Here is a 22,815-nt window from a genome sequence, read left to right as displayed (position 1 = left end):
AGCATGCACAGCACACAACACTGCCCCCAGTCACACACACACACAAAAAAAAAGCACTAACTTATTAGTGGGTGCATTGTTGTGAATTCTTTAAATATTTTTTTATATTAACTTTAAAATCACAAAATGAGGCCGCAATTGTTTATATTGTCTGGAATAGGCATTCCATTGTGTAACAGCTTTAACAGAAAAAGCTGCCTGCCCAAATGCTGAATAGCGAAGGGGTAAAACACAGTAATGTATGGAAGCTATTCTCGTAGACCTTACAAAGCCACGATAGTAGACAAAACTTGCACAACAGGCGGGAGCCAAGCTGTTTAAGATTTTGTAAACAGCACATAAATTTGAAAATATCCTAAAATTTTCAAAAGATAATAGATTGTACTTATGTAATATGCTACAATGAGGATACCTCAGTGGCTTTTTGTCAAAAATTTTCTGGGCCTATTTGTACAGGGATTCTAAGGGCCTAATGGCTGTCTGGCTAGCCTGACCACCAACAAGTAATACAGTATGAAATATGGGGGAAAATTAAAGCATACAAAAATATCTTGGCAGCCTCTGTACATAAGAAGGATCTAATTTGTCTAAATAGAGCCAGCTTATATTTAATAGTTTTTGTCATTTTTTTGATATGTTCTTATAGCTCAAATTCAGATCCAATAACAATCAATCAATCAATCATCAATTTTTTTATATAGCGCCAAATCACAACAAACAGTTGCCCCAAGGCGCTTTATATTGTAAGGCAAGGCCATACAATAATTATGTAAAACCCCAACGGTCAAAACGACCCCCTGTGAGCAAGCACTTGGCTACAGTGGGAAGGAAAAACTCCCTTTTAACAGGAAGAAACCTCCAGCAGAACCAGGCTCAGGGAGGGGGCAGTCTTCTGCTGGGACTGGTTGGGGCTGAGGGAGAGAACCAGGAAAAAAGACATGCTGTGGAGGGGAGCAGAGATCGATCACTAATGATTAAATGCAGAGTGGTGCATACAGAGCAAAAAGAGAAAGAAACAGCGCATCATGGGAACCCCCCAGCAGTCTACGTCTATAGCAGCATAACTAAGGGATGGTTCAGGGTCACCTGATCCGCCCTAACTAGAAGCTTTAGCAAAAAGGAAAGTTTAAGCCTAATCTTAAAAGTAGAGAGAGGTGTCTGTCTCCCTGATCTGAACTGGGAGCTGGTTCCACAGGAGAGGAGCCTGAAAGCTGAAGGCTCTGCCTCCCATTCTACTCCTACAAACCCTAGGAACTACAAGTAAGCCTGCAGTCTGAGAGCGAAGCGCTCTATTGGGGTGATATGGTAACTACGAGGTCCCTAAGATAAGATGGGACCTGATTATTCAAAACCTTATAAGTAAGAAGAAGAATTTTAAATTCTATTCTAGAATTAACAGGAAGCCAATGAAGAGAGGCCAATATGGGTGAGATATGCTCTCTCCTTCCAGTCCCCGTCAGTACTCTAGCTGCAGCATTTTGAATTAACTGAAGGCTTTTTAGGGAACTTTTAGGACACCTGATAATAATGAATTACAATAGTCCAGCCTAGAGGAAATAAATGCATGAATTAGTTTTTCAGCATCACTCTGAGACAAGACCTTCTAATTTTAGAGATATTGCGTAAATGCAAAAAAGCAGTCCTTCATATTGTTTAATATGCGCTTTGAATGACATATCCTGATCAAAAATGACTCCAAGATTTCTCACAGTATTACTAGAGGTCAGGGTAATGCCATCCAGAGTAAGGATCTGGTTAGACACCATGTTTCTAAGATTTGTGGGCTAAGTACAATAACTTCAGTTTTATCTGAGTTTAAAAGCAGGAAATTAGAGGTCATCCATGTCTTTATGTCTAAGACAATCCTGCAGTTTAGCTAACTGGTGTGTGTCCTCTGGCTTCATGGATAGATAAAGCTGGGTATCATTTGCGTAACAATGAAAATTTAAGCAATACCGTCTAATAATACTGCCTAAGGGAAGCATATATAAAGTGAATAAAATTGGTCCTAGCACAGAACCTTGTGGAACTCCATAATTAACTTTAGTCTGTGAAGAAGATTCCCCATTTACATGAACAAATTGTAATCTATTAGACAAATATGATTCAAACCACCGCAGCGCAGTGCCTTTAATACCTATGGCATGCTCTAATCTCTGTAATAAAATTTTATGGTCAAACAGTATCAAAAGCAGCACTGAGGTCTAACAGAACAAGCACAGAGATGAGTCCACTGTCCTAGGCCATAAGAAGATCATTTGTAACCTTCACTAATGCTGTTTCTGTACTATGATGAATTCTAAAACCTGACTGAAACTCTTCAAAATAGACCATTCCTCTGCAGATGATCAGTTAGCTGTTTACAACTACCCTTTCAAGAATTTTGAGAGAAAAGGAAGGTTGGAGATTGGCCTATAATTAGCTAAGATAGCTGGGTCAAGTGATGGCTTTTTAAGTAATGGTTTAATTACTGCCACCTTAAAAGCCTGTGGTACATAGCCAACTAACAAAGATAGATTGATCATAGTTAAGATCGCAGCATTAAATAATGGCAAGGCTTCCTTGAGCAGCCTGGTAGGAATGGGGTCTAATAAACATGTTGATGGTTTGGATGAAGTAACTAATGAAAATAACTCAGACAGAACAACGGAGAGAAAGAGTCTAACCAAATACCGGCATCACTGAAAGCAGCCAAAGATAACGATACGTCTTTGGGATGGTTATGAGTAATTTTTCTCTAATAGTTAAAATTCTGTTAGCAAAGAAAGTCATGAAGTCATTACTAGTTAAAGTTAATGGAATACTCAGCTCAATAGAGCTCTGACTCTTTGTCAGCCTGGCTACAGTGCTGAAAAGAAACCTGGGGTTGTTCTTATTTTCTTCAATTAGTGATGAGTAGAAAGATGTCCTAGCTTTACGGAGGGCTTTTTTATAGAGCAACAGACTCTTTTTCCAGGCTAGTGAAGATCTTCTAAATTAGTGAGACGCCATTTCCTCTCCAACTTACGGGTTATCTGCTTTAAGCTACGAGTTTGTGAGTTATACCACAGAGTCAGGACACTTCTGATTTAAAGCTCTCTTTTCAGAGGAGCTACAGCATCCAAAGTTGTCTTCAATGAGGATGTAAAACTACTGACGAGATACTCTATCTCCCTTACAGAGTTTAGGTAGGTACTCTGCACTGTGTTGGTATATGGCATTAGAGAACATAAAGAAGGAATCATATCCTTAAACCTAGTTACAGCGCTTTCTGAAAGACTTCTAGTGTAATGAAACTTATTCCCCACTGCTGGGTAGTCCATCAGAGTAAATGTAAATGTTATTAAGAAATGATCAGACAGAAGGGAGTTTTCAGGGAACACTGTTAAGTCTTCTATTTCCATACCATAAGTCAGAACAAGATCTAAGATATGATTAAAGTGGTGGGTGGACTCATTTACTTTTTGAGCAAAGCCAATAGAGTCTAATAATAGATTAAATGCAGTGTTGAGGCTGTCATTCTCAGCATCTGTGTGGATGTTAAAATCGCCCACTATAATTATCTTATCTGAGCTAAGCACTAAGTCAGACAAAAGGTCTGAAAATTCACAGAGAAACTCACAGTAACGACCAGGTGGACGATAGATAATAACAAATAAAACTGGTTTTTGGGACTTCCAATTTGGATGGACAAGACTAAGAGACAGCTTTCAAATGAATTAAAGCTCTGTCTGGGTTTTTGATTAATTAATAAGCTGGAATGGAAGATTGCTGCTAATCCTCCGCCCCGGCCCGTGCTACGAGCATTCTGACAGATAGTGTGACTCGGGGGTGTTGACTCATTTAAACTAACATATTCATCCTGCTGTAACCAGGTTTCTGTTAGGCAGAATAAATCATATGTTGATCAATTATATATCATTTACCAACAGGGACTTAGAAGAGAGAGACCTAATGTTTAATAGACCACATTTAACTGTTTTAGTCGGTGGTGCAGTTGAAGGTGCTATATTATTTTTCTTTTTGAATTTTTATGCTTAAATAGATTTTTGCTGGTTATTGGTAGTCTGGGAGCAGGCACCGTCTCTATGGGGATGGGGTAATGAGGGGATGGCAGGGGGAGAGAAGCTGCAGAGAGGTGTGTAAGACTACAAACTCTGCTTCCTGGTCCCAACCCTGGATAGTCACGGTTTGGAGGATTTAAGAAAATTGGCCAGATTTCTAGAAATGAGAGCTGCTCCATCCAAAGTGGGATGGATGCCGTCTCTCCTAACAAGACCAGGTTTTCCCCAGAAGCTTTGCCAATTATCTATGAAGCCCACCTCATTTTTTGGACACCACTCAGACAGCCAGCAATTCAAGGAGAACATGCGGCTAAACATGTCACTCCCGGTCTGATTGGGCAGAGCCTTCAGCTTTCAGGGGACATTGTTTTTGCAAAGTTACACACCGATTTAATGTTAATTTTAGTGACCTCCGATTGGCGTAACCGGGTGTCATTACTGCCAACGTGAATTACAATCTTACTAAATTTACGCTTAGCCTTAGCCAGCAGTTTCAATATTCCTTCAATGTCGCCTGCTCTGGCCCCCGGAAGACAATTGACTATGGTTGCTGGTGTCGCTAACTTAACATTTCTCAAAACAGAGTCGCCAATAACCAGAGTTTGATCCTCGGCGGGTGTGTCGTCGAGTGGGGAAAAACGGTTAGAGATGTGAACGGGTTGGCGGTGTACACGGGGCTTCTGTTTAGGGCTACGCTTCCTCCTCACAGTCACCCAGTCGGCCTGCTTTCCCGGCTGCTCGGGATCTGCCAGGGGGGAACTAACGGCAGCTAAGCTACCTTGGTCCGCACCGACTACAGGGGCCTGGCTAGCTGTAGAATTTTCCACGGTGCGGAGCCGAGTCTCCAATTCGCCCAGCCTGGCCTCCAAAGCTACGAATAAGCTACACTTATTACAAGTACCATTACTGCTAAAGGAGGCAGAGGAATAACTAAACATTCACACCCAGAGCAGAAAAGTGCGGGAGAGACAGGAGAAGCCGCCATGCTAAATCGGCTAAGAGCTAGTAGCTACGCTAAGCAGGCTTAGCGTAGGAGGGTGGGAATCCGCTAGGGAAGGAGGGTGGTGGTCCCTCAGTTTAAGAAGGGGGACAGGAGGGTGTGTTCCAACTATAGGGGGATCACACTCCTCAGCCTCCCCGGTAAGGTCTATTCCAGAGTACTGGAGAGGAGACTTCGACCAATGTTCAAAACCTTGGATTCAGGAGGAGCAGTGTGGTTTTCGTCCTGGTCGTGGCACACTGGACCAGCTCTACAGGCTCCATCGGGTGCTTGAGGGTTCATGGGAGTTCGCCCAACCAGTCCACATTCGGCGTTCGTCCGTGTCCCTCGGGGCACGCTGTGGGGGGTGCTCCGGGATTACGGGGTCCGGGATCCTTTGCTAAGGGCTATCCGGTCCCTGTACGACCACAGCAGAAGCTTGGTTCACAATGAAGGTAGTAAGTCTAACCTGTTTCCAGTGCACGTTGGTCTCCGTCAGGGCTGCCCTTTGTCATTGGTTCTGGTCATTATTTTTATGGACAGAATTTCTAGGCGCAGCCAGGGTGTAGAGGGGGTCTGGTTTGGGAACCACAGAATCTCGTCTCTGCTGTTTGCGGACGAAGTGTTTCTGTTGGCTTCGTCAAATCAGGACCTTCAGCGTGTCAAACCGCCCCAGTGCACGGGAGTGTGAAGCGTCCGGGATGAAGATCAGCACCTCCAAATCCGAGGCCATGGTTCTCGACTGGAAAAAGGTGCTTTGCCCTCTTCAGGTCTGTGGAGTGTCCTTGCCTCAAGTGGAGGAGTTTAAGTATCTCGGGGTCTTGTTCACGAGTGAGAGACGGATGGAGCGTGAGATCGATAGATCGGTGTAACATCTGCAGTGATGCGGTCGCTGTATCAGACCGTCGTGGTGAAGAGAGAGCTGATTAGGGGGGCAAAGCTCTCGATTTACCTATCGGTCTACGTTCCGATCCTCACCTATGGTCATGAGATTTGGCTCATGACCGAAAGAACTAGATCGCGAGTACAAGCGGCCGAGATGAGTTTCCTCCGCAGGGTGGCTGGGCGCTCCCTTAGAGATAGGGTGAGAAGCTCTGTCACTCGGGAGGAGCTCGGAGTCAAGCCGCTGCTCCTCCACATCGAAGAGTCAGTTGAGGTGGCTCGGGCATCTTTTCCGGATGCCCCCTGGACGCCTCGTTGGAGAGGTGTTCCGGGCACGTCCCATTGGGAGGAGGCCACGGGGAAGACCCAGGAAACGCTGGAGGGACTACATCTCTCAGCTGGCTTGGGAATGCCTTGGGGTTCCCCCGGAGGAGCTGGGGGAGGTGTGTGTGGATCGGGAGGTCTGGGCGGCTTTGCTTGAGCTGCTGCCCCCACGACCCGACTCCGGATAAAGCGGAAGAAAATGGATGGATAGGTAATACCTCAGTAGTGGCGCCCACCTCAATAGCAGGGTGTAGTGGCTGGGGTAAGGCATGCCGGGAGATGTTTAACCTATTGTCTTCTATTTTCTTCCCAAAGTAATCCAGGAAATCTTGTGCTGTAAAAGGAGAGCAAACTACAGGTGGTTGTCCATGAATAAGTGTTGCCACAGTGTCAAACAAGAACTTTGAGTTATGCTTGTTTTTGTTGATCAAATCAGAGTAATAGATTCGCTTTGTAGCCAACAATGCATGCTTATAGTCTAAGATAGCATCACGCCATGCAAGGTGGAATACTTCTAATTTTGAACGATGCCATTTCCATTCTAGACCTCTAGCCTTCTGCTTGAGGTCACGCAGGTAATCATTGAACCAAGGTGTGTTTTGGGGGAGCGTGGTTTAATAAAGGTGGTGCAATCATGTCCAGTGTAGTTTTGAGCACTGAGTTTAAACTATCCACAAGACTGTCTACTGACTGGGTATTTGTCAAATGTGAAGCTAAGACATCAGGCAGTCTAGCTTCAAATTCAGTCTTTGTTGACGAGTTGATGCATCACTGCAGTGATATATAAGGTTGTTGTTCCACTAAACATGGCAGTGAAACTGTAAACTTAAGTGAGTGATCAGAGACCACTCACGTAAGAGGCATGATGTCAATATTCGTGACAGCAATACCACGTGCGAGAACCAAATCCAGGGTATTTCCACTAATGTGCGTCAAGTCCTGAATGCAATGCCGAAATGCTAATGCATCCACAATTTCCATAAATGAGTATGGGCCAGGAGGCCTATATACAGTAACAAAGTAATACGGCTGATTTTTATTCTTCTGACCTTGGCAATGCGTAATACCCTGAGCAAAGCGGAGAATCAGATGCTCAAACGAGTGATATTTGTGATCCCCAACAGCTAATGGAGGAGCAGCTGGCCCGGAACAACGTCAGAGACGTGTGGAGAGGCCTCAAGACCATCTCCGGATTTGGGCAGGGTGCCAGCAGGACTGCAGATGGGGATTCTCGGTTCGCAGAGCAGCTAAACAGCTACTTTAACCATTTTGGCTCCTCCACACCTGCAGAGGAAAGCAGCAGGACCTGATGGGATCTCCCCGAGGCTGCTGAGGACCTGTGCAGATGAACTCTGTGAGGTCCTCAGCCACATCTTCAACATGAGCCTCAGCCTGGGGGGTTGGCCTCCACCCTGTGGAAGACCTTGTGTGTGGTCCTGGTTCCCAAAACACTGCACGCCAAGGAACTAGCCCACTACAGAGCAGTTGCCCTGACCTCACACCTCATGAAGACCATGGAACGGCTGGTCCTGTCTCACCTCCGCACTGTGGTGAGCAACACCCTGGACCCACTGCAGTTCACCTACAGGCCCAACATCGGGGTAGATGACGCTGTCATCTACCTGCTGCAACGAGTGCTCACCCAGCTGGAGACCGGCGGGAGCGCTGTGAGAGTCATGTTCTTTGATTTCTCCAGCGCTTTCAACACCATCAGACCGGCGCTGCTGCAGGGGAAGCTGGAGGACGCAGGTGTGGATGGACATCTAACCTCACCACTCGACTACCTCACTGACTGCCCACAGTACATGCAGCTGTGCGGCTGTCAGTCTGAGGTGGTAAGGTGCAGCACCGGGGCCCCCCAGGGTACTGTCCTCTCGCCTTTCCTCTTCACCCTCTACACCTCGGACTTCACCTACAACACGGACAGCTGCCACCTCCAGAAGTTCTCTGATAACTCCGCCATTGTGGGTCGCGTGTCTGAGGGGAACGAGCTGGATTACCGGTCGGTCATCACAGACTTCGTGGACTGGTGTGAGCGCAACCACTTGTGTCTTAACATCAGTAAGACGAAGGAGATGGTGATCGACTTCAGGAGGAAACCACCACCTCACCCACCGGTGAACATCCAGGGTGAGGACATAAAGACTGTGGACAGTTTCAAATACCTGGGAGTTCGCCTCAACAGCAAACTGGACTAGACTCACAACACCGACGTCCTGTACAAGAAAGGCCAAAGTCACCTCCACCTCCTGAGGAGACTGAGATCCTTTGGAGTGAGCAGGCCTCTGCTTAAGACCTTCTACGACTCTGTTGTAGCCTCTGCTCTCCTCTATGCTGTCATCTGTTGGGCCCCGGGCAGCACAGAGCGGGAGAGAAAGAGACTGAATAAGCTGGTCAGGAAGTCCAGCTCTGTCCTGGGCTGTCCTCTGGACTCTCTGGAGGAGGTGGCTGAGAGGAGGGTGTTAAAGTTCAAATCCATCATGAACAACTCCTCTCACCCTCTGCACCGGACTGTAGTGGAGCTGAGCAGCTCGTTCAGTGACAGACTGAGGCACACTCAGTGCAAGAAGGAATGATACCGCAGGTCGTTCCTCCCTGCTGCTGTCAGACTGTACAATAACACGTCCACAAATCATGTGCAATAACAACTAGTTTACAAATCAATGCACTAATGTCATCTTATCACATCTAAACTCCACTTCACATATTGTAAATAAGATGCTCCTATCTAACTTTCAATCCCAATCATGTTATATATATGCATATGTGAACAATCTCTCCGATTTCAATCCCAATCATGTTATATATATGCATATGTGAACAATCTCTCCGATTGTTCTGTCTGAGTTATTTTCATTAGTTACTTCATCCAAACCATCAACATGTTTATTAGACCCCATTCCTACCAGGCTGCTCAAGGAAGCCCTACCATTATTTAATGCTTCGATCTTAAATATGATCAATCTATCTTTGTTAGTTGGCTATGTACCACAGGCTTTTAAGGTGGCAGTAATTAAACCATTACTTAAAAAGCCATCACTTGACCCAGCTATCTTAGCTAATTATAGGCCAATCTCCAACCTTCCTTTTCTCTCAAAAATTCTTGAAAGGGTAGTTGTAAAACAGCTAACTGATCATCTGCAGAGGAATGGTCTATTTGAAGAGTTTCAGTCAGGTTTTAGAATTCATCATAGTACAGAAACAGCATTAGTGAAGGTTACAAATGATCTTCTTATGGCCTCAGACAGTGGACTCATCTCTGTGCTTGTTCTGTATCAAAAGCAGCACTGAGGTCTACTCAGTGCTGCTTTTGATACTGTTGAACATAAAATTTTATTACAGAGATTAGAGCATGCCAGGTAGGTATTAAAGGCACTGCGCTGCGGTGGTTTGAATCATATTTATCTAATAGATTACAATTTGTTCATGTAAATGGGGAATCGTCTTCACAGACAAAGGTTAATTATGGAGTTCCATAAAATTGATTGATAATCTATCTCACTCACAGAGTTTAGGTAGCTACTCTGCCCTGTGTTGGTATATGGCACTGGAGAACATAAAGAAGGAATCATATCCTTAAACCTAGTTACAGCGCTTTCTGAAAGACTTCTAGTGTAATGAAACGTATTCCCCACTGCAGGGTAGTCCATCAGAGTAAATGTAAATGTTATTAAGAAATGATCAGACAGAAGGGAGTTTTCAGGGAATACTGTTAAGTCTTCAATTTCCATACCATAAGTCAGAACAAGATCTAAGGTATGATTAAAGTGGTGGGTGGACTCATTTACATTTTGAGCAAAGCCAACTGAGTCTAATAATAGATTAAATGCAGTGTTGAGGCTGTCATTCTCAGCATCTGTGTGGATGTTAAAATCGCCCACTATAATTATCTTATCTGAGCTAAGCACTAAGTCAGACAAAAGGTCTGAAAATTCACAGAGAAACTCACAGTAACGACCAGGTGGACGACAGATAAATAAAACTGGTTTTTGAGACTTCCAATTTGGATGGACAAGACTAAGAGTCAAGCTTTCAAATGAATTAAAGCTCTGTCTGGGTTTTTAATTAATTAATAAGCTGGAATGGGAGATTGCTGCTAATCCTCCCCCTCGGCCCGTGCTACGAGCATTCTGGCAGTTAGTGTGACTCGGGGGTGTTGACTCATTTAAACTAACATATTCATCCTGCTGTAACCAAGTTTCTGTAAGGCAGAATAAATCAATATGTTGATCAATTATTATATCATTTACTAACAGGGACTTAGAAGAGAGAGACCTAATGTTTAATAAACCACATTTAATTGTTTTAGTCTGTGGTGCAGTTGAAGGTGCTATATTATTTTTTCTTTTTGAATTTTATGCTTAAATAGATTTTTACTGGTTATTGGTGGTCTGGGAGCAGGCACCGTCTCTACGGGGATGGGGTAATGAGGGGATGGCAGGGGGAGAGAAGCTGCAGAGAGGTGTGTAAGACTACAAATCTGCTTCCTGGTCCCAACCCTGGATAGTCACGATTTGCAGGGTTTAATAAAATTGGCCAGATTTCTAGAAATGAGAGCTGCTCCATCCAAAGTGGGATGGATGCCGTCTCTCCTAACAAGACCAGGTTTTCCCCAGAAGCTTTGCCAATTATCTATTGTCACTCCCGGTCCGATTGGGGAGGGGCCCAGAGAAAACTACAGAGTCCGACATTGTTTTTGCAAAGTTACACACCGATTCAATATTAATTTTAGTGACCTCTGATTGGCGTAACCGGGTGTAATTACTGCCAACGTGAATTACAATCTTACCAAATTTACGCTTAGCCTTAGCCAGCAGTTTAAAATTTCCTTCAATGTCACCTGCTCTGGCCCCCGGAAGACAACTGACTATGGTTGCTGGTGTCGCTAACTTCACATTTCTCAAAACAGAGTCGCCAATAACCAGAGTTTGATCCTCGGCGGGTGTGTCGCCGAGTGGGGAAAAACGGTTAGAGATGTGAACGGGTTGGCGGTGTACACGGGGCTTCTGTTTAGGACTATGCTTCCTCCTCACAGTCACCCAGTCGGCCTGCTTTCCCGGCTGCTCGGGATCTGCTGGAGGGGAACTAACAGTGGCTAAGCTACCTTGGTCCACACCAACTACAGGGGCCTGGCTAGCTGTAGGATTTTCCAAGGTGCGGAGCCGAGTCTCCAATTCGCCCAGCCTGGCCTCCAATGCTACGAATAAGCTACACTTATTACAAGTACCATTACTGCTAAAGGAGGCTGAGGAATAACTAAACATTTCACACCCAGAGCAGAAAAGTGCGGGAGAGACAGGAGAAGCCGCCATGCTAAACCGGCTAGGAGCTAGTAGCTGCGCTAAGCTATCAGATTCCTAAAAACACACAAAGTGAATAATGTGTAAATAATTTAGAGGTGATTCAGCAGAGGGAGTGCTTTAGTTAAGGCACGTGAAGATTACACTGTGAAACAAATCGTTATCTAGTTAACTTGATCAATCTAACTGCGCAGATTAAACAGCTAACAGATACAGCAAAACACCGTTGTGCTCCGGAACAGGAAGTGATACAATACCGCAGTGAGAGCCAACCACCAGTAGAGACAGAGTCAGAGTCAAATAACACCAATCATCATACATCATACAAATGGAAACTTGAGCAACAACACAGCATCTGGGATTTAGAATAACTGAGTGCAGCTTTGAGTACTACAACCCCTGGCAATAATTATGGAATCACCGGCCTCCGGTGATTCACCGGAGGATGTTCATTCAGTTGTTTAATTTTGTAGAAAAAAAGCAGATCACAGACATGACACAAAACTAAAGTCATTTCAAATGGCAACTTTCTGGCTTTAAGAAACACTATAAGAAATCAGGAAAAAAAATTGTGGCAGTCAGTAACGGTTACTTTTTTAGACCAAGCAGAGGAAAAAAATATGGAATCACTCAATTCTGAGGAAAAAATTATGGAATTACCCTGTAAATTTTCATCCCCAAAACTAGCACCTGCATCAAATCAGATCTGCTCGTTAGTCTGCATCGAAAAACGAGTGGTCACAACTTGGAGAGCTGTTGCACCAAGTGGACTGACATGAATCATGGCTCCAACACGAGAGATGTCAATTGAAACAAAGGAGAGGATTATCAAACTCTTAAAAGAGTAAATCATCACGCAATGTTGCAAAAGATGTTAGTTGTTCACAGTCAGCTGTGTCTAAACTCTGGACCAAATACAAACAACATGGGAAGCTTGTTAAAGGCAAACATACTGGTAGACCAAGGAAGACATCAAAGCGTCAAGACAGAAAACTTAAAGCAGTATGTCTCAAAAATCGAAAATGCACAACAAAACAAATGAGGAACGAATGGGAGGAAACTGGAGTCAACGTCTGTGACCGAACTGTAAGAAACCGCCTAAAGGAAATGGGATTTACATACACAAAAGCTAAACAAAAGCCATCATTAACACCTAAACAGAAAAAAAACAAGGTTACAATGGGCTAAGGAAAAGCAATCGTGGACTGTGGATGACTGGATGAAAGTCATATTCAGTGATGAATCTCGAATCTGCATTGGGCAAGGTGATGATGCTGGAACTTTTGTTTGGTGCCGTTCCAATGAGATTTATAAAGATGACTGCCTGAAGAAAACATGTAAATTTACACAGTCATTGATGATATGGGGCTGCATGTCAGGTAAAGGCACTGGGGAGATGGCTGTCATTACATCATCAATAAATGCACAAGTTTACGTTGATATTTTGGACACTTTTCTTATCCCATCAATTGAAAGCATGTTTGGGGATGATGAAATCTTTTTTCAAGATGATAATGCATCTTGCCATAGAGCAAAAACTGTGAAAACATTTCTTGCAAAAAGACACATAGGGTCAATGTCATGGCCTGCAAATAGTCCGGATCTTAATCCAATTGAAAATCTTTGGTGGAAGTTGAAGAAAATGGTCCATGACAAGGCTCCAACCTGCAAAGCTGATCTGGCAACAGCAATCAGAGAAAGTTGGAGCCAGATTGATGAAGAGTACTGTTTGTCACTCATTAAGTCCATGCCTCAGACTGCAAGCTGTTATAAAAGCCAGAAAGTTGCCATTTGAAATGACTTTAGTTTTGTGTCATGTCTGTGATCTGCTTTTTTTCTACAAAATTAAACAACTGAATGAACATCCTCCGAGGCCGGTGATTCCATCATTTTTGCCAGGGGTTGTATTATGGTTCGTTCATTGGAAAGGAAAGGGTTACTACAAACTTAAAGGCTGCTCCAGCAGGTGATACTCAGGTCCTTAACACTTCCATTCCCAGCAGACTTTTATCAAGCACTACCTCTGTTCCAGCCTCTAACCCTTCACTGACGTTTCAGTTGTGACTCTGACCTTCAGCCAGCGTCCCTGATGTAACAAACACTTGTGTACTACAGATGAACTTGTCCTGACATCCGACTGACTGCAGTGAGGGCGACCTGGGGCTACAAGGCCTCTCGGGACAAACAGGATCCTCAGCTCAACACAAGAACTTCACAGACACTCATTCATACTAACAGCACAATCCGCCTATTGTTAGTATCAGGAGTGAATGGATTTGGGGTGCTGAAGAGAGCAGAAGCGATCACTCTCCTGTGCCACTTATCAGATTTTAATAAAAGCTCGGCTTGGCTACAGCCATAAGACATTTGTCTAAATGTGTCTAGTATCGGAATAGAAGCAGCTATCTGCTCAGAGAATGAGAGAGGCTGAGAAAAACTGATAACAGCTGAGAGCTCGTGGATAATTTACATTTCTCTCACCTGAGCTGGGCAAGGACAAGCTGCAGGAAGCTCAGGGTAGAATTCAGCTCCGACTGGCACGCAGGCAGCAACCAACCAAAACCTTCGCTGAGCAGGTTTTCCTCTGACAGAGACAGAGTTGTACTGGTTTCAAACACCTCAGCCACACCCTCCAGGTAAGAGCCAAGAGGCCCCCAGAGTGCAACTTTACGAGCCCTTTCTGTGGTCTTGTAGAACTCTTTTGCCAGTCCATTAAAGGAAGCTGTCAGCCAAGCAGCCTGGGCACCAACATCCAATCCTCTCTCCTGGAAGAAAGATCAGTTGGTAAAAAAAAATGTCTTGAACTGGCAAGTCTTCAAAAGCTCAAAGCACTTTACAATGATGCCACACACACACACACACACCTACACACTAATGTCAGGGTGCTGCCATATAAGGTGCTCACTACACACTGGAGCAACTCAGGGATTAAGGACCTTGCCCAAGGGCCCTTTGTGATTGCTTGGTCTGGCAGGGGTTTGAACTGAGGATCCCCTCATCTCAAACCCGCTGCTTAACCACTAGACCATGACCAGAAAGGGGAAAAAAAAAACAATCCAAGGTATGGGTGGTACTCTTGTGTCGCAGTGGTCACTGGTGTGATAGTGAGCTGCGATACAGTCACCACTGTGAGAAACGTTTTCTTTTTTTTTTTTTAAAGTCACACCAACAACAATTACAAAAATTACAAAAATGTTACACCCCAGCAGGGGTGGTGGCCAAGTGGTTAATGCGCTTGGTTTCAGTTCAGAAGGCTCCAGGTTCAAATCCCACCCCTGCCACATTTCTCCATGTAATGTGGAGTTGCGTGAGGAAGGGCATCCTGTGTAAAACCTGTGCCAATTCAACATGCAGGTCCACCTTGGATTTGCTGTGGCGACTCCAAGCAGCCGAAGGGACTTACTTACAAAAATGTTACACCAAATCTATATCATAATAGCCAAGTGGCCTCTGTGTGTGTGTGTGTGTGTTTGGCTTAGATCACGCAAAAACTGTGGAGAGCTTACATTTGCCATTTGGTATCCATATGAATTTTGAGTCAAGGATGAATGTGGCAAAAATGAAAATTTTTGAGTCTGGTCTGCTTGAGGTTTCTTCCTCAGAGGGAGTTTTTCCTTACCACTGTTGCTCTGGGAGTTGGTAAGTTTAGACTTCACTTGTGTGAAGTGCCTTGCTTTGTTGTGATTTGGTGCTATATAAATGAAAATAAATTGAAAAATTTACAAATTTTTTGGAGAAATTAGCAATTTTAATAAACCAGTAAACAATGGACATTGTGCTGCTATGCACCATGCGAGTTTGGGGTTTTGAGGTATTAAATGTTATTGTGGTTCATGTTAGTTTAACAGTGTTGTTAGTGTTATTGATTTGTGTTTTTTCATTCAATTGGTTTTATTCAGTTTAGTTAAGTGTAATGCTGCTCTTACCATGAGTGAGTTAAGTCTCATGTTGGTATCATGAGTGAAAACTATAGTGGTTTTAATGTTTTCCACCGGTCTTTTTTGTCAAAATAAAGCACCTGCTTACAGCAGCTGTGTGTGTGCATGTGCGTGCAACTTCGATCACAAACTGTGGACAGGTGACATTTGCTAAGATAGGAAAAATATTTTTGGAGAAGCTACAGATATTAGCCAACAACACTGAACAATGGATGTTGCTAACTACTTTCTGGACTCAAGCCATTCCAGCAGAGGGCAGTAAATCATCTTTATATTAAAAGTGTGAGTGTGGCGAGTTATTTATTTAGTAAATTCAATGTAAGTACATAATATAATTGAAAAACGTTAAAATACATGGCTGACAAAAGAAAGTAAAAAAAAAACACTTATTTCCACTGTGGTCCATTTAAAAATCAAATGACAAAATAGAATTACAAATAAAATAAATAATAGTGTGTATATCATAACAAGACCCTAAACAATTTATAAGTGCATTAAGACAGCAAATTCACATTAAGACAGTAAATTAACATGAAAAAATTACAGAATTAACAGTAAATAAAGGGGTGAGTTCCTCTTCTAAAAATTGTTGCGGTCTAAGGTTCTAAAAACATTCTGGAATCACACACCATTCCCTATTATAGGAACTTTGATTAATTTCAAGGATTCAAGGATTCAAAAGAATTTTATTGTCACATGCACAGAAGAACATGTTCCCTGCACAATGAAATATGTCTACTGCATTTAACCCATCCTAATTGCCAGTAGGAGCAGAAGTCGCCATTAGGCGCCCGGGGACCAGCTCCAGATGTACATCCCTGCCTTGGTCAACAGCAGGGCTGAGCAAACCAAGACCAACCCATAACAAACGACACACACATAACACACAACACACATAGGCCGGCCCGGTACATAAACATATATTGAAAAGCAGGAAAAAAAAAAACATCAGCACAGAAAAACAATAATCACACAGACAAAACAAGGACGCAGTACGACAACCAAGATTTGAAGGTCCAGTTTATCAGAACACTCCGGAGGCAGCCTATTTGGCCCCGTCAATGGCCTTGTCCGACCATCCTGGAGGGGGAGGGGCTCAGACCTGAGCAGTCCACTGTCCACAGTCAACGTCAGAGCTGGAGAAGCTGAGGGGAGGGGGGATGACCAGGGAGCGAGGCTTAAGTGTTGATCTTCTTGAGGAGGTTTTTTATCACAGTGACCTTGAAGTGCAGCTGTGTTGGGGAGGCCAAATGAATAACCAGATTAGCAGACGCCTGAAAGATTCCACAGTTCTGAGAACAGAGTCAATCAACTTCAATCAACTTTTTTCTTATATAGCGCCAAATCACAACAAACAGTTGCCCCAAGGAGCTCCATATTGTAAGGCAAGGCCATACAATAATTATGAAAAACCCCAACGGTCAAAACGACCCCCTATGAGCAAGCACTTGGCCACAGTGGGAACGAAAAACTCCCTTTTAACAGGAAGAAACCTCCAGCAGAACCAGGCTCAGGGAGGGGCAGTCTTCTGCTGAGACTGGTTGGGGCTGAGGGAAAGAACCAGGAAAAAGACATGCCGAGAAGGGGGGCAGAGATCGATCACTAATGATTAAATGCAGAGTGATGCATACGGAGCAAAGAGAGAAAGAAACAGTGCATCATGGGAACCCCCCCACAGTCTACGTCTAAAGCAACATAACCAAGGGATGGTCCAGGGTCACCCGATCCAGCCCTAACTATAAGCCTTAGCGAAAAGGAAAGTTTTAAGCCTAATCTTAAAAGTAGAGAGGGTATCTGTCTCCCTGATCTGAATTGGGAGCTGGTTCCACAGGAGAGGAGCCTGAAAGCTGAAGGCTCTGCCTCCCATTCTACTCTTACAAACCCTAGGAACTACAAGTAAGCCCGCAGTCTGAGAGCGAAGCGCTCTAATGGGGTAATATGATACTATGAGGTCCCTAAGATAAGATGGGACCTGATTATTCAAAACCTTATAAGTAAGAAGAAGAATTTTAAATTCTATTCTAGAATTAACAGGAAGCCAATGAAGAGAGGCCAACACGGGTGAGATATGCTCTCTCCTGCTAGTCCCCGTCAGTACTCTAGCTGCAGCATTCTGAACCAACTGAAGGCTTTTTAGGGAACTTTTAGGACAACCTGATAATAATGAATTACAATAGTCCAGCCTAGAGGAAATAAATGCATGAATTAGTTTTTCAGCATCACTCTGAGACAAGACCTTTCTGATTTTAGAGATATTGCGTAAATGCAAAAAGGCAGTCCTACATATTTGTTTAATATGCGCTTTGAATGACATATCCTGATCAAAAATGACTCCAAGATTTCTCACAGTATTACTAGAGATCAGGGAAATGCCATCCAGAGTAACGATCTGGTTAGACACCATGCTTCTAAGATTTGTGGGGCCAAGTACAATAACTTCAGTTTTATCTGAGTTTAAAAGCAGGAAATTAGAGGTCATCCATGACTTTATGTCTGTAAGACAATCCTGCAGTTTAGCTAATTGGTGTGTATCCTCTGGCTTCATGGATAGATAAAGCTGGGTATCATCTGCGTAACAATGAAAATTTAAGCAATACCGTCTAATAATACTGCCTAAGGGAAGCATGTATAAAGTGAATAAAATTGGTCCTAGCACAGAACCTTGTGGAACTCCATAATTAACTTTAGTCTGTGAAGAAGATTCCCCATTTACATGAACAAACTGTAATCTATTAGACAAATATGATTCAAACCACCGCAGCGCAGTGCCTTTAATACCTATGACATGCTCTAATCTCTGTAATAAAATTTTATGGTCAACAGTATCAAAAGCAGCACTGAGGTCCAACAGAACAAGCACAGAGATAAGTCCACTGTCCGAAGCCATAAGAAGATCATTTGTAACCTTCACTAATGCTGTTTCTGTACTATGATGAATTCTAAAACCTGACTGAAACTCTTCAAATAGACCATTCCTCTGCAGGTGATCAGTTAGCTGTTTTACAACTACCCTCTCAAGAATCTTTGAGAGAAAAGGAAGGTTGGAGATTGGCCTATAATTAGCTAAGATAGCTGGGTCAAGTGATGGCTTTTTAAGTAATGGTTTAATTACTGCCACCTTAAAGGCCTGTGGTACATAACCAACTAACAAAGATAGATTGATCATATTTAAGATTGAAGCATTAAATAATGGTAGGACTTCCTTGAGCAGCCTGGCAGGAATGGGGTCTAATAAACATGTTGATGGTTTGGATGAAGTAACTAATGAAAATAACTCAGACAGAACAATCGGAGAGAAAGAGTCTAACCAAATACCGGCATCACTGAAAGCAGCCAAAGATAACGATACATCTTTGGGATGGTTATGAGTAATTTTTTCTCCAATAGTCAAAATTTTGTTAGCAAAGAAAGTCATGAAGTCATTACTAGTTAAAGTTAATGGAATACTCAGCTCAATAGAGCTCTGACTCTTTGTCAGCCTGGCTACAGTGCTGAAAAGAAACCTGGGGTTGTTCTTATTTTCTTCAATTAGTGATGAGTAGAAAGATGTCCTAGCTTTACGGAGGGCTTTTTTATAGAGCAACAAACTCTTTTTCCAGGCTAAGTGAAGATCTTCTAAATTAGTGAGACGCCATTTCCTCTCCAACTTACGGGTTATCTGCTTTAAGCTACGAGTTTGTGAGTTATACCACGGAGTCAGACACTTCTGATTTAAAGCTCTCTTTTTCAGAGGAGCTACAGCATCCAAAGTTGTCTTCAATGAGGATGTAAAACTATTGACGAGATACTCTAACTCCCTTACAGAGTTTAGGTAGCTACTCTGCTCTGTGTTGGTATATGACATTAGAGAACATAAAGAAGGAATCATATCCTTAAACCTAGTTACAGCGCTTTCTGAAAGACTTCTAGTGTAATGAAACTTATTCCCCACTGCAGGGTAGTCCATCAGGGTAAATGTAAATGTTATTAAAAAATGATCAGACAGAAGGGAGTTTTCAGGGAATACTGTTAAGTCTTCTATTTCCATACCATAAGTCAGAACAAGATCTAAAATATGATTAAAGTGGTGGGTGGACTCATTTACTTCTTGAGCAAAGCCGATAGAGTCTAATAATAGATTAAATGCAGTGTTGAGGCTGTCATTCTCAGCATCTGTGTGGATGTTAAAATCGCCCACTATAATTATCTTATCTGAGCTAAGCACTAAGTCAGACAAAAGGTCTGAAAATTCACAGAGAAACTCACAGTAACGACCAGGTGGACGATAGATAATAACAAATAAAACTTTTTTGGGACTTCCAATTTGGATGGACAAGACTAAGAGACAAGCTTTCAAATGAATTAAAGCTCTGTCTAGGTTTTTGATTAATTAATAAGCTGGAATGGAAGATTGCTGCTAATCCTCCGCCACGGCCCGTGCTACGAGCATTCTGACAGTTAGTGAGACTCGGGGGTGTTGACTCATTTAAACTAACATTCATCCTGCTGTAACCAGGTTTCTGTTAGGCAGAATAAATCAATACGTTGATCAATTATTATATCATTTACCAACAGGGACTTAGAAGAGAGAGACCTAATGTTTAATAGACCACATTTAACTGTTTTAGTCTGTGGTGCAATTGAAGGTGCTATATTATTTTTTCTTTTTGAATTTTTATGCTTAAATAGATTTTTGCTGGTTATTGGTGGTCTGGGAGCAGGCACCGTCTCTACGGGGATGGGGTAATGAGGGGATGGCAGGGGGAGAGAAGCTGCAGAGAGGTGTATAAGACCACAGCTCTGCCTCCTGGTCCCAACGCTAGACAGTCACAGTTTGGAGGATCCAAAAAAATTGGCCAGATTTCTAGAAATGAGAGCTGCTCCCTCTAAAGTGGGATGGATGCCGTCTCTCCTAACAAGACCAGGTTTTCCCCAGAAGCTTTGCCAATTATCAATGAAGCCCACCTCATTTTTTGGACACCACTCAGACAGCCAGCAATTCAAGGAGAACATGCGGCTAAACATGTCACTCCCGGTCTGATTGGGGAGGGGCCCAGAGAAAACAACAGAGTCCGACATTGTTTTTGCAAAGTTACACACCGATTTAATGTTAATTTTAGTGACCTCCGATTGGCGTAACCGAGTGTCATTACTGCCGACGTGAATTACAATCTTACCAAATTTACGCTTAGCCTTAGCCAGCAATTTCAAATGTCCTTCGATGTCACCTGCTCTGGCCCCCGGAAGACAATTGACAATGGTTGCTGGTGTCGCTAACTTCACATTTCTCAAAACAGAGTCGCCAATGACCAGAGTTTGATCCTCGGCGAGTGTATCGTCGAGTGGGGAAAAACGGTTAGAGATGTGAACGGGTTGACGGTGTACACGGGGCTTCTGTTTAGGGCTACGCTTCCTCCTCACAGTCACCCAGTCAGCCTGCTTTCCCGACTGCACGGGATCTGCCAGGGGGGAACTAACGGCAGCTAAGCTACCTTGGTCCGCACCGACTACAGGGGCCTGGCTAGCTGTAGAATTTTCCACGGTGCGGAGCCGAGCCTCCAATTCGCCCAGCCTGGCCTCCAAAGCTACAAATAAGCTGCACTTATTACAAGTACCGTTACTGCTAAAGAAGGCCGAGGAATAACTAAACATTTCACACCCAGAGCAGAAAAGTACGGGAGAGACAGGAGAAGCCGCCATGCTAAATCGGCTAAGAGCTAGTAGCTGCGCTAAGCTAGCGGATTCCTAAAAACACACAAAGTGAATAATGTGCAAATAATCCAGAGGTGATTCAGCAGAAGGAGTGCCCCAATCAAGGCACCAAACAGGCCATGAAGCAGCACAGGCAACGCACGACAACGGTGCTAAAATAAAATAAAAATAAAAAAAATAAAAAAATAAAAACGAAAGCGTCAGCAAGCTAGTTAGCCTGCCAACGCTAATGAAAGTTAGCTGATAAAAGTGCTCCGTCGCGATGTTTCGACCGTTAGGTCTTCCTTAGGCGTTGGAGCACAGTAAAAAAGTTAAAAAAAGGTTAAAAAGTGGCTCTCAATGCATCTGAATGTAGAATGTGGTCTTCACAGACGGTCAAAGCGGGTTTCCAGAGCTGCAATCCTACCCGAGATGTTTTCCAGCGTGCGGTTAACACCCGCCGACTGCGCAGCCACTGCCTTCCCAATCGAATCAATCATGTAGGGCAGCCTGGAAGGCCCAATCAAAGCTGCTTCCACTTTCTTGATTTTCCGGTAAACCAGCGCCATGCCCGCTCCACACAGCAGAAAGCCGGTCACCACCAAGCCGAATATATACACATCTTTGACGTCCTCCACAGAAAGCATGTAAAGGCACATGACCTGCCATCTCCATTTTTGTCATTTTCCAGAAGAGCAAAGCTGCAGCCTCACAGACAACACGCCACAGAAGCAAGAAAGATAAGGAGGGAGGGAGAAGAGAAAAGTGCGTCCGTCTCGGCCGAGTGCAAGCTGGCAAAAAAAAAAAAAAAAAAAATTTATTACCACCCTTGAAAACTGTCAACTACCTTTTTTATAAACATTACCCAGTCTAGAGCCAGTGGATCCCCATGGGCAACACGCTTGTACCCAATAATATGAAACTCCACTATCAGCCCTGTGCTTAGTGCTGAGGCTGGTGTGATCACAGCTCTAGTTTTTTTTTTTTTTTTTTTTTTTCCACTGATTGCCACATGAGTCCCAACATCTCTTAACTATTTTTCTTACAGATCGAACTGGCTATAAAGTCATTTTTCATGAAGACATAACGTCCATGAAAATATTGTCAAAGTGTGATTCTGTTGTGTGACCGAGCACGCTTTTGAGCTGCAGGCTCATTTAAGCCTGAACGTAAGTTAAACAATCAGGATTCATTAAAAGTAAAAATGGAAAAATCTTTGAATCATGGAGGATTTCTTCTGACAGAGCAGATTTGAAAATGAAAAGAGTTAAAGGTGTGTGACCTTTCAAATTTCACAAAACAGGCAAAATTTAGTCGACTGAAATCCAAATATTAAAATGCCATTTTATTTTTGTAACATGTTGCAAAATTACATCTCATTTTAATGAAGAGAACATATTTACCAAACTAATATTTTCTTTTTGCAGTCTAAGATAAGATAAATTTTACTGATCTCACAGAGGAGAAATTCACATTATGTCAACTCTTAAGAAAACACACAAGGTGAATGCAAGTAGAGGAAAGTGTTCATCAAACAGCATGTGCAAGGATAAGCAATAATAATAATACTAGTAACAGTACAAGACATAAGAAATGAGGTAGAAATAGAATATACACACACACATATATACACACACACACACACACACGCACACACACACACGCACGCACACACACAC

The 22,815-nt window shown here is 43.2% G+C and overlaps 1 protein-coding gene across 1 annotated transcript in view; it reads right to left on the bottom strand.

Annotated features, from left to right (window-relative positions):
* The window catches only part of mms22l (MMS22-like, DNA repair protein), a 271,386-nt gene that overhangs the window by 150,109 nt on the left and 98,462 nt on the right, over nt 1-22,815 (bottom strand). The window contains 1 exon segment of the mRNA XM_034175438.1: nt 14,010-14,293. Within this exon segment, the coding sequence (XP_034031329.1) occupies nt 14,010-14,293 (284 nt within the window).

The sequence above is a fragment of the Thalassophryne amazonica genome, chromosome 7, assembly GCF_902500255.1.
Source record: "Thalassophryne amazonica chromosome 7, fThaAma1.1, whole genome shotgun sequence".
NCBI lineage: Eukaryota > Metazoa > Chordata > Actinopteri > Batrachoidiformes > Batrachoididae > Thalassophryne > Thalassophryne amazonica.
The sequence above is the reverse complement of the archived record's forward strand: the minus strand, read 5'-3'. Positions and strand labels throughout refer to the sequence as shown.